At 48.7% G+C, this 20086-nt stretch overlaps 1 protein-coding gene across 1 annotated transcript in view; it reads left to right on the forward strand.

Annotated features, from left to right (window-relative positions):
• The window catches only part of slc24a3 (solute carrier family 24 member 3), a 365303-nt gene that overhangs the window by 343327 nt on the left and 1890 nt on the right, over positions 1–20086 (forward strand). Inside the window, exons 12-16 of the mRNA XM_078230308.1 lie at positions 2678–2951; positions 7193–7359; positions 11432–11546; positions 14811–14923; positions 17938–18003. Of these exons, the coding sequence (XP_078086434.1) occupies positions 2678–2951; positions 7193–7359; positions 11432–11546; positions 14811–14923; positions 17938–18003 (735 nt within the window). The remainder of the gene's footprint in view (positions 1–2677; positions 2952–7192; positions 7360–11431; positions 11547–14810; positions 14924–17937; positions 18004–20086) is intronic.

Consider the following 20086-nt stretch of genomic DNA (forward strand, 5'->3'; position numbering starts at 1 on the left):
GAATTGGAGCCAGGGGCTGCTTTTTGCTGCAATCTCAGGGCCCCGACGCCCGGAGTAAAATTCAAGCCCAGGCCTTTGTTCCAATCAGCTCTGAACTTTGAGCTTTGGAGATTACAACACTGAGAATGTAAATAAATTATCTCACCCGACTCGTTTCCCTGACTGTCCCTGGAGAGCAGTTCCTGGCTGTCAGTCTTATTGTCATTCCTCTCCAGCTCAATGCTGACATTTCCACAGATAATCTTTCCTTAATCCATGCAGCGGAGCAACTATCAGAACCCATGGAGTATTTACTCCAGAATGAAATCCTTTTACCCAGCTCAGTGCCTCTCTGGGCAGCTCCAGCAAGTGGCCGATGTGGGCAATGCTGTTGAATTCCCTGCTCACACGGTGCCAATCCCTACTGCCCACATGGTGCCAATCCCCTGCCCACATGGTGCCAATCCCCTGCCCACACGGTGCCAATCCCCTGCCCACACGGTGCCAATCCCCACTGCCCACACGGTGCCAATCCCCACTGCCCACATGGTGCCAATCCCCACTGCCCACATGGTGCCAATCCCCTGCCCACATGGTGCCAATCCCCCACCCACACAGTGCCGATCCCCTGCCCACATGGTGCCAATCCCCTGCCCACATGGTGCCAATCCCCACTGCCCACACAGTGCCAATCCCCTGCCCACATGGTGCCAATCCCCACTGCCCACATGGTGCCAATCCCCACTGCCCACATGGTGCCAATCCCCACTGCCCACATGGTGCCAATCTCCACTGCCCGCATGGTGCCAATCCCCACCGCCCACATGGTGCCAATCCCCTGCCCACACAATGCCAATCCCCACTGCCCCCACAGTGCCAATCCCCTGCCCACACGATGCCAATCCCCAGACCCCGATCACTCCCAGTTACCATTTCTCCATCACATTTTGCAGTTACTGAAAAGGCAGCCGCTTCACCCCTTCCCCACCCCCAACTCACCCCCCACCCCCCTCACCCCTCCTCGCCCCCCACCCGCCACCCCCCACGCCTCCTTACCCCCCACCCTTCCTCACCCCTCCTCATCCCTCACCCGCCACCCCCCACCCTTCCTCAGCCCACTCCCCTCACCCCTCATTCCTCCTCAGCCTCACCCTTCCACACCCTCTGAACCCTTACTCACCCTGACCCCTCCGCACCCACCTGCCATTCCACTTCACCCCCAACTCCTCCTCACCACTCCCCTGCACCCCTCCTCACCCCACCCCTCATCACCCCTCCACCACTCCTCACCCAGCCTCTCACCCACCCACTCTCCTCACCCTCCACAACACCCCAATCAGGAGTCAGGCTGTGTGGCATTGACACTGGCATCTGCAAGGACAGAACTTGCCAGGTGTAGGGAGCCAATGTGATAAAGTGGCCAGGCCGTGCCCTGCAGCCAGATCTCACAAGGGCACCGTCTTACCAGAACTGACAGAACAGATGAGGATTGTGAGAATTAAATACAGTCCCCATTGCTTATAATTGGTACATTTGTATAAATGTGATTTGCCCACGCGGTAAAATTGCTGCACAGACTTTCTCAGAGTCTCCATCTCTGGATCATTGGGATTTTCTCTCTCTTGTTCCTGGGTATTGTGCAGATTCCATGCACCAGTAAAATTCACGGGAGTGTTGAATAAGAGTTGCGTGTCAGAGCTAATCAGTCCAACAGCATCAAGGTGGGTAGGCAGCAACTTAAAGGTGGGGAAACCTCCACCTCCCATCCCGCCTAAAATTGCCAGTTAAATGGGCGGTATGTAAGAGTGATGGCGAAGGTGAATGGTTCACGCCATTTGCCCAATATTGGCGTGTGGTAAGTGGGGACTCTTTAAGCAGTTGGGCCACAAAAACATCCTAACCCTATTGACAAGGAGGAGACAACATCCAATTTGTTGGTGGTTGGAGGTCACTAAAATAACTGTATGTTGAAGATTCTTCAAGCTTTCGGATAAGATCAAGTGTCAGATCAAACCCATGATGTAGCACGATGCCTTATCCTGTCAGCTTGGATCTTGTTTGTCTCTCTTGTAGGAACCATAAATTGGATTCAATCGAATCCCACCACGGCAGATGGTGGAATTTGAATTTGTTTTAAAAATCTGGAATTAAGAACCTACTGACAACCACGAAACCATTGTCAATTATCGGAAAAACCCATCTGGGGTCCACGCATTTCCCTTTAGGGAAGGAAATCTGCCGTCCTTGCCAGGTCTGGCCTACATGTGACTCCAGAGCCACAGCAATGTGGTTGACTCTCAACTGCCCTCGAGCAACTAGGGATGGGCAATAAATGCTGGCCCAGCCAGCGGCACCCATGTCCCAGGAATGAGTAAATAATAAAAATTTTGAATTTGGTTTGCGGAGCAAGCAAGGAAAGGATTCTGAGCGTTGGCTTTGTAACTTTAAGGACGGAGTAAATCTTTCTTCTAAAGTCTGTGTAGACCTCATCTCTTTAAGCTAAAATGACTGATAGTTGAGTGAATGCTCCCCCCGCCCCCCCGTGGATTTGCGATTTCTTTCTTGCTATTTCTATTCTCCGTTATGAAGCCAGAGGTTATATCAGTCCCTCGTGAAAACATAGCTTTTTGTACCCAAGTAGCCCGCGTGCCTTCGCTGGCGCTAACGTGTTCCGTTTTCCTGCCCTCTGTATTTCCAGAGACAAAGACTCATCAGCAGCAAGAGTGTTTCCAACGGAGAACCCGAGGTTTCCATTAAAATGCCGGCAAAACACAACATGGAGAACGGGACGGGGCCGAGCAACTCCACGGAGAGGACCGTCAACGGGCAGAGGAGGGAGGAGGACAGGACGGTGGTCGGCAACGAGAGGGAGAACGAGAACGAGAATGAGGACAACCAGAACAACGAAAACGATGAAGAGGAGGAGGAGGAGGATGAAGGCGAAGGGCCGTATGTGCCCTTTCACCTACCGGGTGAGTCCATGCCGGCCGTGGCTCGCTTCGTAGCACTCTCCCACCCCCTGAGCAGAAGGTTGTGGGTTCAAGTCTCCGTCCAGGACTTGAGCACCATAATTCGTGGCTGACACTCTGGTGCAGTACCAAGGGAGTGCCGCACTGTCGGACGTAACAAGAACAGGAAATGCTGGAAAATCTCAGCAGGTCTGACAGCATCTGTGGAGAGAGAATAGAGTAAGAGTTTTAACAACACCAGGTTAAAGTCCAACAGGTTTATTTGGTAGCAAATGCCATTAGCTTTCGGAGCGCTGCTCCTTCGTCAGATGGAGTGGAAATGTGCTCTCAAACAGGGCACAGAGACACAAAATCAAGTTACAGAATACTGATTAGAATGCAAATCCCTACAGCCAACCAGATCTTAAAGATACAGACAATGTGGGTGGAGGGAGCATTAAGCACAGGTTAAAGAGATGTGTATTGTCTCCAGACAGGAGAGCCTGCAAGTCCAGGAGGCAAGCTGTGGGGGTTACTGATAATGTGACATAAATCCAACATCCCGGTTTAGGCCGTCCTCATGTGTGCGGAACTTGGCTATCAGTTTCTGCTCAGCGACTCTTCGATGTCTATCTCTGCACTCCATCTGACGAAGGAGCAGCGCTCCGAAAGCTAATGGTATTTGCTACCAAATAAACCTGTTGGACTTTAACCTGGTGTTGTTAAAACTCTTACTGTGTTCACCCCAGCCCAACGGCGGCATCTCCACATCGAGAGAGAATAGAGCCAACGTTTCAAGTCTGGATGACCCTTCATCGGAGCTGAGAGCAAAGAAAATCAGAAGAGATTTTTCCAAGAGGATAGGGAGGGCTGTATTAGGACAAAGGGAATGTAAATGAGGATGAAGAAGGCTGAGAAAAGTGCTAGAAGTATCCATTAAGTGATCAGAATGTGTGAATGGCAGAACACAGAGGTACAGATGGTTAAGGCAGTTGCCCTGTCAGAGGTGCAGTCTTTTGGATAAAATGGCTGCTCTCTGAGGTGAACACATCCTGGAGTCTCGTTTGCGGCCACAGAAATGTCCTTGCAATTGAATCCCCGATAACTCCAGTTTCCTCCCACAGTCTGAAAGATGTGCTGGTTAGGTGCATTGGCCGTGCTAAATTCTCCCTTAGTGTACCCGAACAGGCGCTGGAGTGTGGCGACTCAGGGATTTTCACAGTAACTTCATTGCAATGTTAATATAAGGGCACATACTAATGTGTGACATTAGTAAATAAACTTTAAATTTAAAAACTTAAGCTTAAAACTTAAAACTCTGCGTCCTTACATTTTTTAACAATCCAAAGCAAATCTGAGCATGTTTTATTTAAAATTGTTTGTCAAGTAACAATATTTTTATACAATGAATTGAAGGATTGTTACAAGGTTTGGGCCAACACTTACCAGGACCCAAATATGGGTTAAACCTATGGTGGTTAACACTGCTGCCTCACAGCGCCAGGGACCTGGGTTTGGTTCCCGGCTTGGGTCACTGTCTGTGTGGAGTTTGTACATTCTCCCCGTGTCTGAGTGGGTTTCCTCCGGGTGCTCCGGTTTCCTCCCACAGTCCAAAGATGTGCTGGTTAGGTGGATTGGCCGTGCTAAATTGCCCCTTAGTGTCAGTGGGACTAGCAGGGCAAATACATGCAGTTATGGGAATAGGGCCTGGGTGGGATTGTTGGCAGTGCAGACTTGATGGGCCAAATGGCCTCCTTCTGCACAGTAAGGATTCTATTTTATGATTCTGTGCAGCGATGAGGAATGTACAGGGGTCCTGATTTAGAGGACTGCAGATATCTCAAGAGGGTTGTGGAGTGGGGGGAGATTAGAGAGATAGGGAGAGTGCGAGGCCATGGAGGGATTTGAAAACATGTAACAAACGCGTACCCGTATGTTGACACATTGCACAGGGTAAATGCATGGGGCTACTGGATGGGTGGGATGATGGTCGGTGCAGACTCGATGGGCCGAATGGCCTCCTTCTGCACTGTAGGGATTCTATGATTCTATGACTTTATACATGGCTGAACAGCTCAGTAGAGGACGGAATTACATAGCCCACTGCCTAATCGCTATTGCAGAGACAAACAGGATAGTTAGTTACCACTGGTGTCTTGGCCAACACTCATCACTCAGTCAAAAACAAATGATCCAATCATTTTCACATTGTTGTTTGTGGGAGCTTGCTGTGCACAAATTGGTTGCTGCATTTCCGACATTACAACAGTGACCACACTTCAAAAATATTTCATTGGCTGTAAAGCACTTTGAGATGTCCTGACATTGTGAAAAACACTATTTCAATGCAAGTCATAATTTTCTTTTTGAGTTGGGGGGGCTGTTTTTAAGAGGAGCTGTGTCAGAGTTAAGCCTAGGCAGGTTTTGGAAAAGTGTGCAGAGAGGGACTGGGGTGTGAGTCTATTCTAAAGCACCCTGCGCTGTTATGTGGAGAGAGAATAAGAGCCAATGTTTCAAGTCAGGATCCAGACTCATAAGAACATAAGAACTAGGAGCAGGAGTAGGCCATTTGGCCCCTCGAGCTTGCTCTGCCATTCAAAAAAATACACTCATCCTTTATCTCCACAACTAAGTCACGTTGAGAAAAGATCCTTGTGAGGGGATAGAGATAAAGTTGTATGCAAACACATCATCCCGTGTTTTCATCAGGGAAGCTAGGTCTTGCTGGAACTCTTCCCATCCCGATTATCCATTTAAAAAGATTGCAAAACAACTTTTCTGAAGACAGTGGGCGGAATTTTATGGCACATCCACCCGAGGTTCATACAACCTCATGAGGTTCATACGGGCGGCACGGTAGCACAGTGGTTAGCACTGCTGCTTGACAGCTCCAGGGACCTGGGTTCGATTCCCGGCTTGGGTCACTGTCTGTGTGGAGTTTGCGCATTCTCCTCGTGTCTGCGTGGGTTTCCTCCGGGTGCTCCGGTTTCCTCCCACAGTCCAAAGATGTGCGGGTTAGGTTGATTGGCCATGCTAAAATTGTCCCTTAGTGCCCTGGGATGCGTAGATTAGAGGGATTAGCGGGTAAAATATGTAGGGGTATGGGGGTAGGGCCTGGGTGGGATTGTGGTCGGTGCAGACTCGATGGGCCGAATGGCCTCTTTCTGTACTGTAGGGTTTCTGTGATTCTGTGAATCCTGCCTGAGGCCAACGGAGAATGCTGTTCTCCGAGCCTCCGGGGCGGGCGTGCCAGTAAAATTCCAGCCAATGACTCTATAACATTTTGTGTATGCCACAAATATGGCCGCAATAGCTGGTCACAGTGCGCGGTCACAGAATATGATCATGCTATGGTCATAGTATCTGGTCATGCTGTGTAACGACCATGGCAATATTGATTAAAATAGAAGACAATAAGATTCTGAGGGGGAGAATTTTATTTTTTAAATGAACGAGGAGGTGACAAGAACGTAAGAGTTATTATCTGACTGGAACGCTATTAGTCTGATTGGGCGGGTTTATATTGGCGACCTGTACAATGGGGCTTATTTCTCAGTGCTGCCAGCACTGAGCCTTGGCTGATAGGCATCCACGGTGGCACAGTGGTTAGCACTACTGCCTCACAGCGCCAGGGACCCGGGTTCGATTCCCGGCTCGGGTCACTGTCTGTGTGGAGTTTGCACATTCTCCTCGTGTCTGCGTGGGTTTCCCCCGGGTGCTCCGATTTCCTCCCACAGTCCGAAAGACGTGCCGGTTAGCTGCATTGGCCGTGCTAAATTCTCCCTCAGTGTACCCGAACAGGCGCCTTGGGGATTTTCACAGTAACTTCATTGAAGTGTTAATGTACAGTAAGAAATCTCACAACACCAGGTTAAAGTCCAGCAGGTTTATTTGGAATCACGAGCTTTCGGAACGCTGCTCCTTCATCATTCACTCACCTGAGGAAGGAGCAGCGCTCCGAAAGCTCGTGATTCCAAATGAACCTGTTGGACTTAACCTGGTGTTGTGAGACTTATTACTGTCCCCACCCCAGTCCAACACCGGCGTCTCCACCTACTTGTGATACTAATAAATAAACTTGTAAAAAATAAAAACAATTGCAAGGGGCTGGGGATCAGGAGATATTGCTGTCATGCCATGCTGTCTGGTGGCACTCTGAGCTCACGACTCTGGGCCTCAGCTTATTGCCCTGTTCCCATTCCCCTACCGGTTGCGAAAGCTGTCAGTTTGTCTGAGATTGATCCCTCCCCGCTCTGTCTCCGCAGTGGGAATGTGGGATGTGATAAAGTGGGCGATTGCATGGCCGCTGTGCTTTCTGATGTACTTCACCATTCCGAACTGTGCCAAGCCTCGTTGGGAGAAGTACTTCATGTTCACATTCGTCGCAGCTACCCTATGGATCGCCGTTTTCTCCTACATGATGGTGTGGATGGTAAGTGCAAGCTTCACAAAGCGGGAGAAGAAAGAGAGTGACCCCCGCTTTCCCCTGCCAATCCCCTGCCTTTTTTAAAATAGAACCTTTGTAAGATTTCGTGGAGGGCGCAAGGTGGATGCTCAGGCCGGAATTTTACCGCCTCCGCCCGCCACGGAATCAGAGCGGGCGAGGGGGCGGACAATGGAAATGTCCATTAACCTCGGGCGGGATTTTACCGCTCCCAGGAATGAAGGGTTTGTCATATGAGGAGCGGTTGAGGACTCTGCGTCTGTACTCGATGGAGTTTAGAAGGATGAGGGGGGATCTAATTGAAACTTACAGAATACTGTGGGAGAGCTGGATAGAGTGGATGTGGAGAGGATGTTTCCACTAGTGGGAGAGACTAGAACGTGAGGTCACAACCTCAGAGTGAAGGGACGCTCCTTTAAAACTGAGATGAGGAGGAATTTCTTCAACCGGAGGGTGGTGAATCTGTGGAACTCATTGCCACAGAGGAGGCCAGGTCATTGAGTGTCTTTAAGACAGAGGTAGATAGGTTCCTGATCAATAAGGGGATTGAGGGTTACAGGGAGAAGGCAGGAGAATGGGGATGAGAAAAATATCAGCCATGATTGAATGGCAGAGCAGACTCAATGGGCCGAATGGTCTAATTCTGCTCCTATATCTTATGGGACGAGCGAGGCCATAAAATCCCACCCTCATTGCCAGGTTCCCTGATGGAGGCAGATGACAACACTCCCCCGTGAAGATTCCCGGTTCAATTCCTGGTCCATACTGAGCAATCTTTGGGTATCGTGGATATTATTAGTCTGCCTCCTTATCTCCAACTTGCAGCCACAGAATAATCAGATAGGGCTCCAGCTCCCGATCACTTTGTAGTGCTATCTCCCAGTAAATACTCATGCAAACACTGCATAAGGACAGGATTAGGTTTGGCCTCCCAGAGTTAATTAGTCTACCATAAGTGCTCACTATCTAGGACGGTGCACACATTGAGAAAGGAGACTTGCAGTGGCACTGGAGGGCAGCTTATTGCTGTTAAATGCTATCCCCACCAGCGCCGTCAAGAGACATGGGGAGAATTAAGAAACAGACTTTCCAAGCTGCGTTGGCAAAAAGCCCTGACATCAGATTGTTCTGTACGTCAATTCGCATTTGGACGCCATCCAACTCATGCGGTAGATCAGAAAGTGTCATTCAGCCCATTACATCAGCGCAGTGTGTAACATCCTTCCCACTCCCTTGCTAGTCAAGAAGACAAACATGTTTTTCTTGTGACCTCTGTCTGAACCCACGACGTTCCGAGCCAGTTTGGCCGTCTTACCATAGCAACAGGCCAAAGACGAACCGTGTTTTCAGTGAAAGCCACATCATTGCATGCCTGGCTTTGAGAATGCTCTCCCCATTTCATGACCACCTTGTGTGTGATTGGGCGAACACATCTTGTTTTTTCAACTGGGGAGCCACTTGAGTCTGCCTCTGTACATTCCCTAATTCTCCCAGGAACCCCCTGCATTTCCCAGCTTAATATATCCAGCCCTGTTAGGTACTGGCATCCAGCAAAGTCCTGTAGAGTTGGGACATGGCAATCCTATGATACCTTGTATATGAGGGTTGACCTAAATTTGACAAAGGTGCAATGTTTCATGAAAACAAAATATTTCCTAGGGTTCCTTGTGTTTATTGACGTGATAGAACAGTGCTTTTCATCACCAAATTTATTGATGGTATTTTTAGCAATTCATACAATCATAGAATCCCCTCGGTGCAGAAGGAAGCCATTCGGCCCATCGAGTCTGCACTGACCACAATCCCACCCAGGCCCTATTCCCGCAACCCCACATATTTACCCTGCTAGTCCCCCTGACAGTAGGGTCAATTTAGCATGGCCAATCCACCTAACCCGCACATCTGTGGGAGGGAACCAGAGCACCCGGAGGAAACCCACGCAGACACGGGGAGAACGTGCAAACTGTATGCAGACAGTGACCTGAGGCCGGAATTGAACCCGAGTCCCTGGCACTATGAGGCAATTGTTTATTTTTTTCTGATGGCTGTTGCATGCCAAAGGCTAAAAGATTGGGATAAACTGCTCCCAAAAGTGTAGGCCCATCTCTGGCAATAAGAACTCAATGATAGCACATGGAGAGTTGATAAAAGGAGCAGGAGGAAATGAAGGAGGGTGGCACATTGGCATAGTTGTTACCACTGCTGCCTCACAGCTCCAGGGACCCGGGTTCGATTCCCGGCTTGAGTGACTGTCTATGTGGAGTTTGCACATTCTCCCCGTGTCTGCGTGGGTTTCCTCCGGGTGCTCCAGTTTCCTCCCACTGTTCAAAGATGAGCACTTTAGGTGGATTGGCCATGCTAAATTGCCCCTTTCTGTCCCTAGGCGAGTAGGCTAGGTAGATTAACAGTGTAAGTACGTGAGCTTATGGGGATGGGTCTGGGTAAGATGCTCTGTCAGAGAATCGGTGCGGACTTGATGGGCCGAAAGGCCTCCTTCTGCACTGTAGGGATTCTAAGGGATTCTGTGAAAAGATTCCCCAACCAAAGGATGGGCTGGGGAATCCCACCTCCGGGAATTGACCACGGGAAAGCAGGGGCATTGAGGGAACCTTTAGAGGATGGGCATTTAAAATGATCAGAAGAATATACTGATAAAGTGTGACTAACCTGGCTGATGAGCTGGGACACATTCTGCGCGGCACCTCCCTGATGCAGTCAAGTTGAGTCCATGAGCTGCAGGGGATGATGGGAGAAATCAGCATCTCAAGTCTATGGGCGGGATTTCCCAGTCTCACTCATCCCGAAATCATAAAATCCTGCCCGAGGTCAACAGACCTTCCCATGGTCCGGCCCTCGCCCGCTCCGATTCCCGATGGTTTTAATTGCTTCGCTTTCTGTTTTTTTCCAGGAAATTAAGTCAAACATTCCCCTTGCAAAGTTTGGAAAATAGCTATTTGTGTGTGCATGTGCGTGTGCGTGCGTGTGTGTGTGTGCACACGTGTATGTTGTGTGTGGTTGTCTGTCCGTGTGTGTTTGTGTATGTGTGTGTGTATGCATGGTTGTCTGTCTGTGTGTGTGAGTGCGTGTGGTTTTGTTTGTATGCTGTGTGTCTGTGGTTTTGTGTGTGTGTGTGTGAATATGCGTGTGCGTGTGTGTGAGCACGTGTGGTTTTGTATGTGTGTGTGTGGTTGTCTGTCTGTCTGCATGTGTGTGGTTGTCTGTCCATGTGTGTGTGTCTGTGTGTGTGTGCGGTTTTGTGTGTGTGTGGTTGTGTGTGTGTGTGTGTGTGTGAGTGCGTGCGGTTTTGTGTGTATGCCGTTTGTGGTTTTGTGCGTGTGAGTACGTGTGTGTACATGTGAGTATTTGTGTGTGTGAGTGTGTGTGTGACTATGTGTGTGTGTGAGTATGAGTGTGTGTGTGTGCGTGTGTTTTGCTAACAGCTGTTAGAAGGACCAGGTGTCTTGGAAGTGATGGAAACATCGTGAGCCAAAAGAAAAACTGGGAGAGAGATTATCGGGTGCAATCCAAAACTCTCCAGTCAGGCGCACTGAGTGATGGTGGGGTGGTCCAAAACTTTGCAGAGCGCTCTCTGTGAGGTTAAAGCCAATGCCTGAAGCTGTGCACAGCGTGGGCAGGCATTCCATCTCCTCAGGGCACTGGGCTGGACTCGACCCCAGACCGCAGGAGTGAAACAACTCGCTGCTAATCCATTGTGCACCCATTCTCCCGTTTTGTACATGCTATTTGCGAATTGGGATTCAGATGCTAAATAGGGCAGGAGCACAGGGACGTTTCTGCTTCTGTTGAGGCTTTTTAGCACTGCAATAATGCTAGTAGCCCGGGCGTTTGGAAAGGGGACTGAGAGACGTGGATGCAGAAGTGTCCGAAATGCCTGTGATCTGAATTAATGAAATAAATTCACCAAAAAGCAGAACTGGATGTCCAACTGTGTAGTTAACCTCGAATGGTGGCTCATTGATGGTTATCTTGGTGTAAGCTGAAAAATTAAGTCTTTTGGAATCCTGGCTTTAGTTACTAACAGTACTGTGTTGTTGTCTAGGTCACAATAATTGGGTACACACTGGGAATTCCGGATGTTATCATGGGAATCACCTTCCTGGCAGCTGGGACGAGTGTACCGGATTGCATGGCCAGCCTTATTGTGGCCCGGCAAGGTAAGCAGAGTACCACCGTCAGCATCGAGAGTCACCGTTTGTTTAATAAGAAAGAGGATAACATATTGTTGAATAAAGAGAGTAACGTGCTACTGCTTGGTTTGAATTTCAAACAGAAGCTAGTCAGTTAACTGTGCCCTGCTGTATTCTCTGTGGCACCAGAGAATGGGGCGGCATGGTGGCACAGTGGTTAGCACTGCTGCCTCACAATGTCAGGATTTTGATTCCCACTTGGGTCACTGTCTGTGCGGAGTCTGCACATTCTCCCCGTGTCTGCGTGGGTTTCCTCCGGGTGCTCCAGTTTCCTCCCACAGTCCGAAAGACGTGCCGGTTAGGTGAATTGGCCATGCTAACTTCTCCCTCAGTGTACCCGAACAGGCACGGGAGTGTGGCAACTTGGGGACTTTCACAGTAACTTCATTTCAGTGTTAATGTAAGCAGCCTACTTGTGACTAATAAATTGGGTGGCACGGTAGCATAGTGGTTAGCACTGCTGCCTCACAGCGTCAGGGACCTGGGTTCAGTTCCGGCCTTGGGTGACTGTCTGTGTGGAGTTTGCGCATTCTCCCCATGTCTGCGTGGGTTTCCTCCGGGTGCCCCGGTTTTCTCCCACAGTCCAAAGACGTGGAGGTGAGGTTGATAGGCCATACTAAATTGCCCCTTCGTATCATGGGGTTAGGAGGATAAATGTGTGGTGTTAGGGGATAGGGCCTGGGTGGGATTGTTGTCAGTGCAGGCTTGATGGGCCAAATGGCCTCCTTCTGCACTGTAGATTCAATGAACTATGAAATAAACTTTAACATCTCCACCAATCAAGAATCTACTTCCAATCAGTAAACGTTCCCTTCTCATGCAGTTTAAATTGTTCCTTTTACTGTTGGTTTGTCTTGCGTAGCCATTCTGATGAGTACAAAACAAAAAGCTTTGATAATATGTCTCTTTTTTCAACGATATTCATGTCCTGTGCTATCAAATGACTATTTTGTTCACCTAAGAGTAACATATATGATGCCTTGCCAATATGGCCTGAATTCAGTAACTCTGCTCATCTTGTGTACAATTGTGTAAATGTGTGGCATATTCTCCATTCACATATCCATGGCACAGCTCTTTCTGTGCCGAGCAAACTGAGGGATGTCAAGGAGGTACTACGGAATGCTTCCAACATGCACAGCCAGCCCCAAGCTCCCTCAGGCTATGCACAGTATGGTTAAGGTTTTGGTGCAACCTAAAACTCCCTCTTTTCCATCTCGACAAAACTCACGAACCCCAGATTAAAACCAACATTCCAGCATTTAAGATGTTGCTGCAGTAACAATAGGAGAGGCCGGCTACAGACAAAGCGGCTCCAATAAATATAACGGACTGCTAAAAGAAATCCCATACAAGAAACATGACACAAATACACTTCTTAACATCGCCACACAAGGAAGTCTGGCAAAATGGTGCCAGAAGGTGTTGAGAGCACTGAGTTTTTTAGTTTATTTATTAGTGTGACAAGTAGGCTTACATTAACACTGCAATGAAGTTGCTATAAAGATTCCCTGGTCGCCACACTCCGGCACCTGTTCGGGTACAGTGAGGGGGAATTTAGCATGGCCAATGCACCCTAACCAGCACGTCTTTCGGACTGTGAGAGGAAACCAGAGCACCCGGAGGAAACCCATGCAGACCCGGGGAGAACTTGCGGACTCCGCACAGACAGTGACCCAAGGATGGAAGCGAACCCTGGTCCCTGGCGCTGTGAGGCAACAGTGTTAACCACTGGGCCACCGTGGAGAGGAGCTGGAAAGGTTTGTCGCCATGATCGGGCGGGATTTTCCTGTTTTGGGGCGAGCGCGGCCCGAAAATCCCCTCCTTAGTGTCCAAAGATGTGCGGGTTAGGTGGATTGGCCATGGTAAATGCGCAGGGATATGGGGATAGAGTGGAAGGGAAGGCCTGCGTGGGATGCTCTTTTAGCGAGTCGGTGCAAACTCGATGGGCTGAGTGGCCTCTTTCTGTACTGTAGAGTTCCTATGGTTCTTGGATAAGGTGAAGTTAAAGGGAAAATAGGAGAGAAAGATATGGGTTCTTGGCTAGGGCAGTGGGGACACCTTGGGCAATGATTGCTGAGACAAAGGTGGGAATGCAGTAGGCAAGTTTCTGTTAAATCCATATTGTCATGGTCCGCAAAAGTCTTGTCGATGGCAAGGGTTTTGTTTGAGAGTAAATGGGTGATGTGGGGAGGAGTGTAGAGAGGGTCTATGATTGTTGATTCACTGACTGTGTCCACACGGACTAGATTGAAGAGAGAAGAGTTAAAGAGGCGTCAAGAGAAGTCTAAGTCAGCAGTCAAAATATTCACACAAGTAGACACACTGAGAATTCAGCTTACAAAGGCATGACAAAGATTAGGAGAGCTGTACCCTAGCTGTAAATGGACGATAGGGAGGAGATGATATGGGAGAGGAACATAAAACATAAGAACTAGGAGCAGAAGTAGGCAATTCAGCCCTTCGAGCCTGCTCCGCCATTCAATCAGATCATGGCTGATCTCTCCTGATCTCAAATCCACCTCCCCACCTGTTCCCCATATCCCTTTAACCTGTTTATTTACCAGAAGTGCCACCTCACTGTCAAATAGCTAAGTTCCCACAAGATGAGAGATTGTGAACTTATAAGGAGATGGCCAGAATCTTTTAAAGGGAACACAATTCTGTGCTATTCAATGGCAAATCATGTTCAGTACAAAGAAAGGCACATTGCAAGTAAACGTCAAAGGTATTCGTCCTCTGTCCACGGGATGGAGGTTGGCAAGAGGGAAGTGAGAGAAACATCGGTTTAGCATGGCACGCTGGCACAGTGGTTAGCACTGCTGCCTCACAGCGCCAGGGACCCGGGTTCAATTCCAGTCTTGGGTGACTGTCTGTGTGGAGTTTGCACATTCTCCCCAGTGTCTGCGTGGGTTTCCTCCGGGTGCTCTGGTTTCCTCCCACAGTCCAAAGACGTGTAGGTTAGATGGAGTGGCCATGCTAAATTGTCCCTTAGTGTCCAAAAGATATGTAGGATAGTAGATGTGTGGGGATTACAGGGATGGGGCAATGGGAAGGGGTTTCAGTAACAGTCAGTGTAGACTCAATGGGCCGAATGGCCACCTTCTGTACTGTAAGGATGGTTCGGTGATGTTTGCTGACTCATGGCTCAACATGTCCAAGTAGTATGAGGTAACAACAAAGTAAAGAATAAGGTTTTGAATAACAAATAACCTGTTCTGATATCCACAGGCATGGGAGATATGGCAGTATCGAATTCTATAGGAAGCAATGTCTTTGACATCCTGATCGGACTTGGCCTACCCTGGACAATAAAAACTATTATGGTGAATTACGGATCATATGTAAGTCTTCAACTGAATTCCTGTGCTGAGTGATCGATTATAAATATATTACAGTGCTGACAGGCCCCAGTTTACTCACCGCTTTAGCTTCAGTTTATTTGCCATGCAACTTTTTAAAAATGATGTACAATACCTCAAAACAAGGCACTTTTCTCACCCGCTCCCTGAGGCTGGAGCAGTTCACCACACAACCTCCCTTCCCAACTCATAACCCAACCCGCCAATTTTCAACAGCAGTCAGCGATGGGCCTTGTCTGTGGATCTAAAACAAAAATTCCTGTGTCTCTTCACCCACCATTTCCTGCTCATCACATGAGACCATAAGACATAGGAGCAGAATTAGGCCATTCGGCCCATCGAGTCTGCTCCGCCATTCAATCATAGAATCATAGAACCCTACAGTGCAGAAAGAGGCCATTCGGCCCATCGAGTCTGCACAGACCACAATCCCACCCAGGCCCTACCCCCATATCCCTACACATTTTATCCACTAATCCCTCTAACCTACACATCTCAGGAAACTAAGGGGCAATTTTTTATCATGGCCAATCAACCTAACCCGCACATCTTTGGACTGTGGGAGGAAACCGGAGCACCCGGAGGAAACCCACGCAGACACGAGGAGAATGTGCAAACTCCACACAGACAGTGACCCGAGCCAGGAATCGAACCCGGGACCCTGGAGCTGTGAAGCAGCAGTGCTAACCACTGTGCTACCGTGCACAGTGGTTAGCACTGAGGTGGTCTTTGTCAAAACAAGATGGCCAGCAATTGCCAGTCGTCTGTTGTGGTCCAGGACAGAAGGATACCTGATTTTTCATTATCAGAGTCATGAATAAAATAACTATAAAGCAAAATGGGGTTTATAAAAAGTCAAAACTGGGAGTGTCCCCGACTACAGAAATGGGTTTGTAAGGATAGCGATGCAGCAAAGTTGATTATCACTTCCAATTCAGCGCTGCGCATCCCAATGGCTTTAGGACAAGACACTCCATTATACTCTCTCCCCATACCCATGTCAAGGAGTACACCAACACTTACATCCGAGCCAGGTAAAGAGGGACTGCCAGACCCCTGTGCAACTGAGAGCCACCGGTGTAGATTTTCCAAGTCCCCACAAATGGGAAGATACTTTGTACACCGGGGAAAGCTCGTGGGCAATTGGATCTGTGATTTTTCTAGTCATGTGCTCACAGGGAATTGGGATAGTTGCCCAATTATCATGCGGGTTGATGGGGAGAAAGGGGAAGGAAACAGAATATGTTTAGCCAGTGAGCTGGAGATTAAAGTGCAATACTGATGTTTTCATTGGTCAGTATAAAAATTGGCAAGTTCTGCAGCTGTGCAGAACCTTAGTTAGGCCTCTTTAAAACATAGTGTTCAATTTTGGTCGCCACGCTACCAGAGGATGTGTATGCTTTGGAGAGGATACAGAGGAGATTTACCAGGATGTTGCCTGATCTGGAGGGTATTAGCTATGAAGAGAGGTTGGATAAACTTGGCTTGTTCTCACTGGAACAACGGAGGTTGAGAGGCGACCTGATTTGATTTATTATTGTCACATGTATTAGCATACAGTGAAATGTATTGTTCTTGTGCGCTATACAGACAGAGCATACCATTCATAGAGAAGGAAATAAGAGAGAGCAGAATGTAGTGTTACAGTCATAGCTAGGGTGTAGCGAAAGATCAACTTAATACGAAGTAGGTCCATTCAAAAGTCTGACGGCAGCAGGGAAGAAGCTGTTCTTGAGTCGGTTGGTACGTGACCTCAGACTTTTGTATCTTTTTCCCGACGGAAGAAGGTGGAAGAGAGAATGTCCAGGGTGCGTGGGGTCCTTAATTATGCTGGCTGCTTTGCCGAGGCAGCGGGAAGTGTAGACAGAGTCAATGGATGGAAGGCTGGTAGAGATTTACAAGATTATGAGTGGCATGGACAGAGTGGATAGTCAGATGCTCTTTCTGAGGTAGAAAAGTCAAGTACTCGGGGACAGAGGTTTAAGGTGCGTGGGGAAAAGTTTAGAGGAGATACGCGAGGCATGTTTTTTACACAGAGGGTGGTGAGTGGCTGGAATGTGCTGCCCGGGGAGGTGGTGGGAGCAGGTACGATAGCGGCATTTAAGGAGCATCTAGACGAATGCATGAATAGGATGGGAATGGAAGGATAGAAGGCATATGGTATCTTGCCTTTATAGGACGGGGTATAGAGTATAAAAGCTGGAGTCTGATGTTGCAGCTGTATAGAACGCTGGTTAGGCCACATTTGGAGTACTGTGTCCAGTTCTGGTCGCCGCACTACCAGAAGGACGTGGAGGCTTTAGAGACAGTGCAGAGAAGGTTTACCAGGAGGTTGCCTGGTATGGAGGGTCTTAGCTTTGAGGAGAGATTGGGTAAACTGGGCTTGTTCTCCCTGGAAAGATGGAGAATGAGGGGAGACCGAATAGAGGTGTACAAAATTATGAAGGGTATAGATAGGATGAACAGTGGGAAGCTTTTTCCCAGGTCGGAGGTGACGATCACGAGGGGTGATCGTGAAGGGCTCAAGGTGAGAGGGGCGAGGTATAACTCAGATATCAGAGGGACGTTTTTACACAGAGAGTGGTGGGGGCCTGGAATGCGCTGCCAAGTAGGGTGGTGGAGGCAGGCACGCTGGCATCATTTAAGACTTACCTGGATAGTCACATGAGCAGTCTGGGAATGGAGGGATACAAACGAATGGTCTAGTTGGACCAAGGAGCGGCACAGGCTTGGAGGGCCGAAGGGCCTGTTTCCTGTGCTGTACTGTTCTTTGTTCTTTGATACGGTCTCCATACAGTTTTAGTTTAGGCAAGCATCATGATTGGCGCAGGCTTGGAGGGCCGAAGGGCCTGTTCCTGTGCTGTACTGTTCTTTGTTCTTTGTTGTTCTTTGTATTTACATCTCGCGTCGCACTCGAATCAACAGAAGGAGGTCTCATATGAACACGGTGAAATTTTTTATAAGGAAGATAAAATATTTTCTGTTTCTTCCTTTAGTTGCCGTTGAACAGTCGGGGGCTTATATATTCAGTTGGATTGCTGCTAGCTTCTGTTTTCGTCACAGTAAGTATTGACTCCCATCATATTCACACCAGGTCATTGCCTGTGCCGTGAGATTGATGCCATCTCTGAGCTCGTGGTGAATTGTAACTGATGTCTGTACAATGATGTTGCCATCATTCACTCCATGGCTGTATGCCACTGATGTCCTAACACCTGGTTTAGTTCATTTGCTGTACAAGGCACTGTGGCACACAGCGCCAGGGATCCAGGTTCAATTCTGGCGTCGGGTGACTGTCTCTGTGGAGTTTGCATGTTCTCCCCCATGTCTGCCTGGTTTCCTCCAGGTGCTCCGGTTTCCTCCCACACTCCAAAGATGTGCAAGTTAGGTGGATTGGCCATGCTAAATTGCCCCTTAGTGTCAAAGATGTGCGGGTTAGGTGGATTGGCCATGCTAAATTGCCGCTTAGTGTCAACGATGTGCAGGTTAGGTGGATTGGCCATGCTAAATTGCCCCTTAATGTCCAAAGATGGGCACATTAGATGAATTGGCCATGGGGACATAGCTTTAAATTGAGGGGTGATAGATATAGGACAGATGTCAGAGGTAGGTTCTTCACTCAGAGAGTAGTAAGGATGTGGAATACCCTGCCTGCAGCAATAGTGGACTCGCCAACATTAAGGGCATTTAAATGGTCATTGGATAAACATATGGATGATATTGGAATAGTGTAGGTTAGATGGGCTTTAGATTGGTTTCACTGGTTGGAGCAACATCGAGGGCCGAAGGGCCTGTACTGTGCTGTAATGTTCTATGCACTATGCTAAATTGTCCCTTAGTGTCCAAAGGTGTGCCGGTTAGGTGGATTGGCCATGCTAAATTGCTCCTTAGTGTCGAAAGATGAGCAGTTTCGGTGGATTAGGCATGGTAAAAATGAGGCTAGGTTGGCAGGAATGGAGGCCGGGGGAGGGGGGGGGGGGGTGCGGTGGGCGATGGCTGTGTGGGATGCTTTTTCAAAGAGTCAGTGCAGACTCGATGGGCCGAGTGGCCTCTTTCTGCAGTGTCGGGATTCTATGGAGACTGTTTAATTCTGAATTTTCTAAAACTTACTCTCCTTGGGTTCTGTTTGTGTTTTACAAACAGGCAAAATCTTCTGCAGAGCCATCCCCTTTCCACGTCTCTCGTCCGCATCAATCCGCTTCCCTTCCTTCCCTCAGACAGGCACGCTCACACTCAAAGTGCCTTCAGCCAAACCAAGATCCAGGCAGGATTTTCCAATCCTGCTCGCCCTGAGACCGGAAATTCCCGCCCGAGGTCAAGGGACCTTTCAAACCTCCGTCAAATCTTCCACCCTGTCCACACCGGCTCCTGAGGCGGGTGGGACCGGAAAATCTACCCGATTATTTCAACCAATCTGCCCGAATTGAGTCAAAATCCTAGTTGTTGGTTTGAAAAGAATCCATCCAGAAATTCAAATTAGCCGGTTAACTTTCTGCATTCTTCCTCACTCACGTTCTGGTGCTCGAGTGGTCTGCAAGCTTCTTATTGTAGATAATTCTGTCTCAAGGACTCGAAAGAACAATGTTATCTCACGAGCAGGAGCAGGGAAAGGAACCCCTTTCTATATTGATGGACCCAGCTGCTCTCCAGACTCCAGCGTTATCTTGCACTGTGGCACTCAGGAGAATGAAAGGAATCTGACAATATTTATCTCCAAAGTCTGTCTGCTTCTGACAACATTCTAATCATAGAATCCCTACAGTGCAAAAGAGGCCACTCAGCCCATCGAGTCTGCACTGGCAAATATCCCACCTAGGCCCTGTTCCATAACCCCATGTATTTACCCTGCTAATCCCCCTGACACTGAGGGGCAATTTAGCATGGCCAATCCACCTAACTCACACATCTTTGGGAGGAAACCCGCACAGACACGGGGAGAATGTGCAAACTCCACACAGACAGTGACCTGAGGCCAGAATTGAACCCGGGCCCCTGTGAGGCTAACAGTGCTAACCACTGTGCCACCGTGCCGCCCCAACATAATAGTACCATGGTCACCATTTGTGGGTGGTCCGAACCCCAAAACATTAGCTGAGTTTCTGGATTAATAGTCTAGTGATAATACCACTCGGCAATCGCCTCCCC

This window comes from Mustelus asterias, chromosome 15 (genome assembly GCF_964213995.1).
Source record: "Mustelus asterias chromosome 15, sMusAst1.hap1.1, whole genome shotgun sequence".
Classification (NCBI taxonomy): Eukaryota; Metazoa; Chordata; class Chondrichthyes; order Carcharhiniformes; family Triakidae; genus Mustelus; species Mustelus asterias.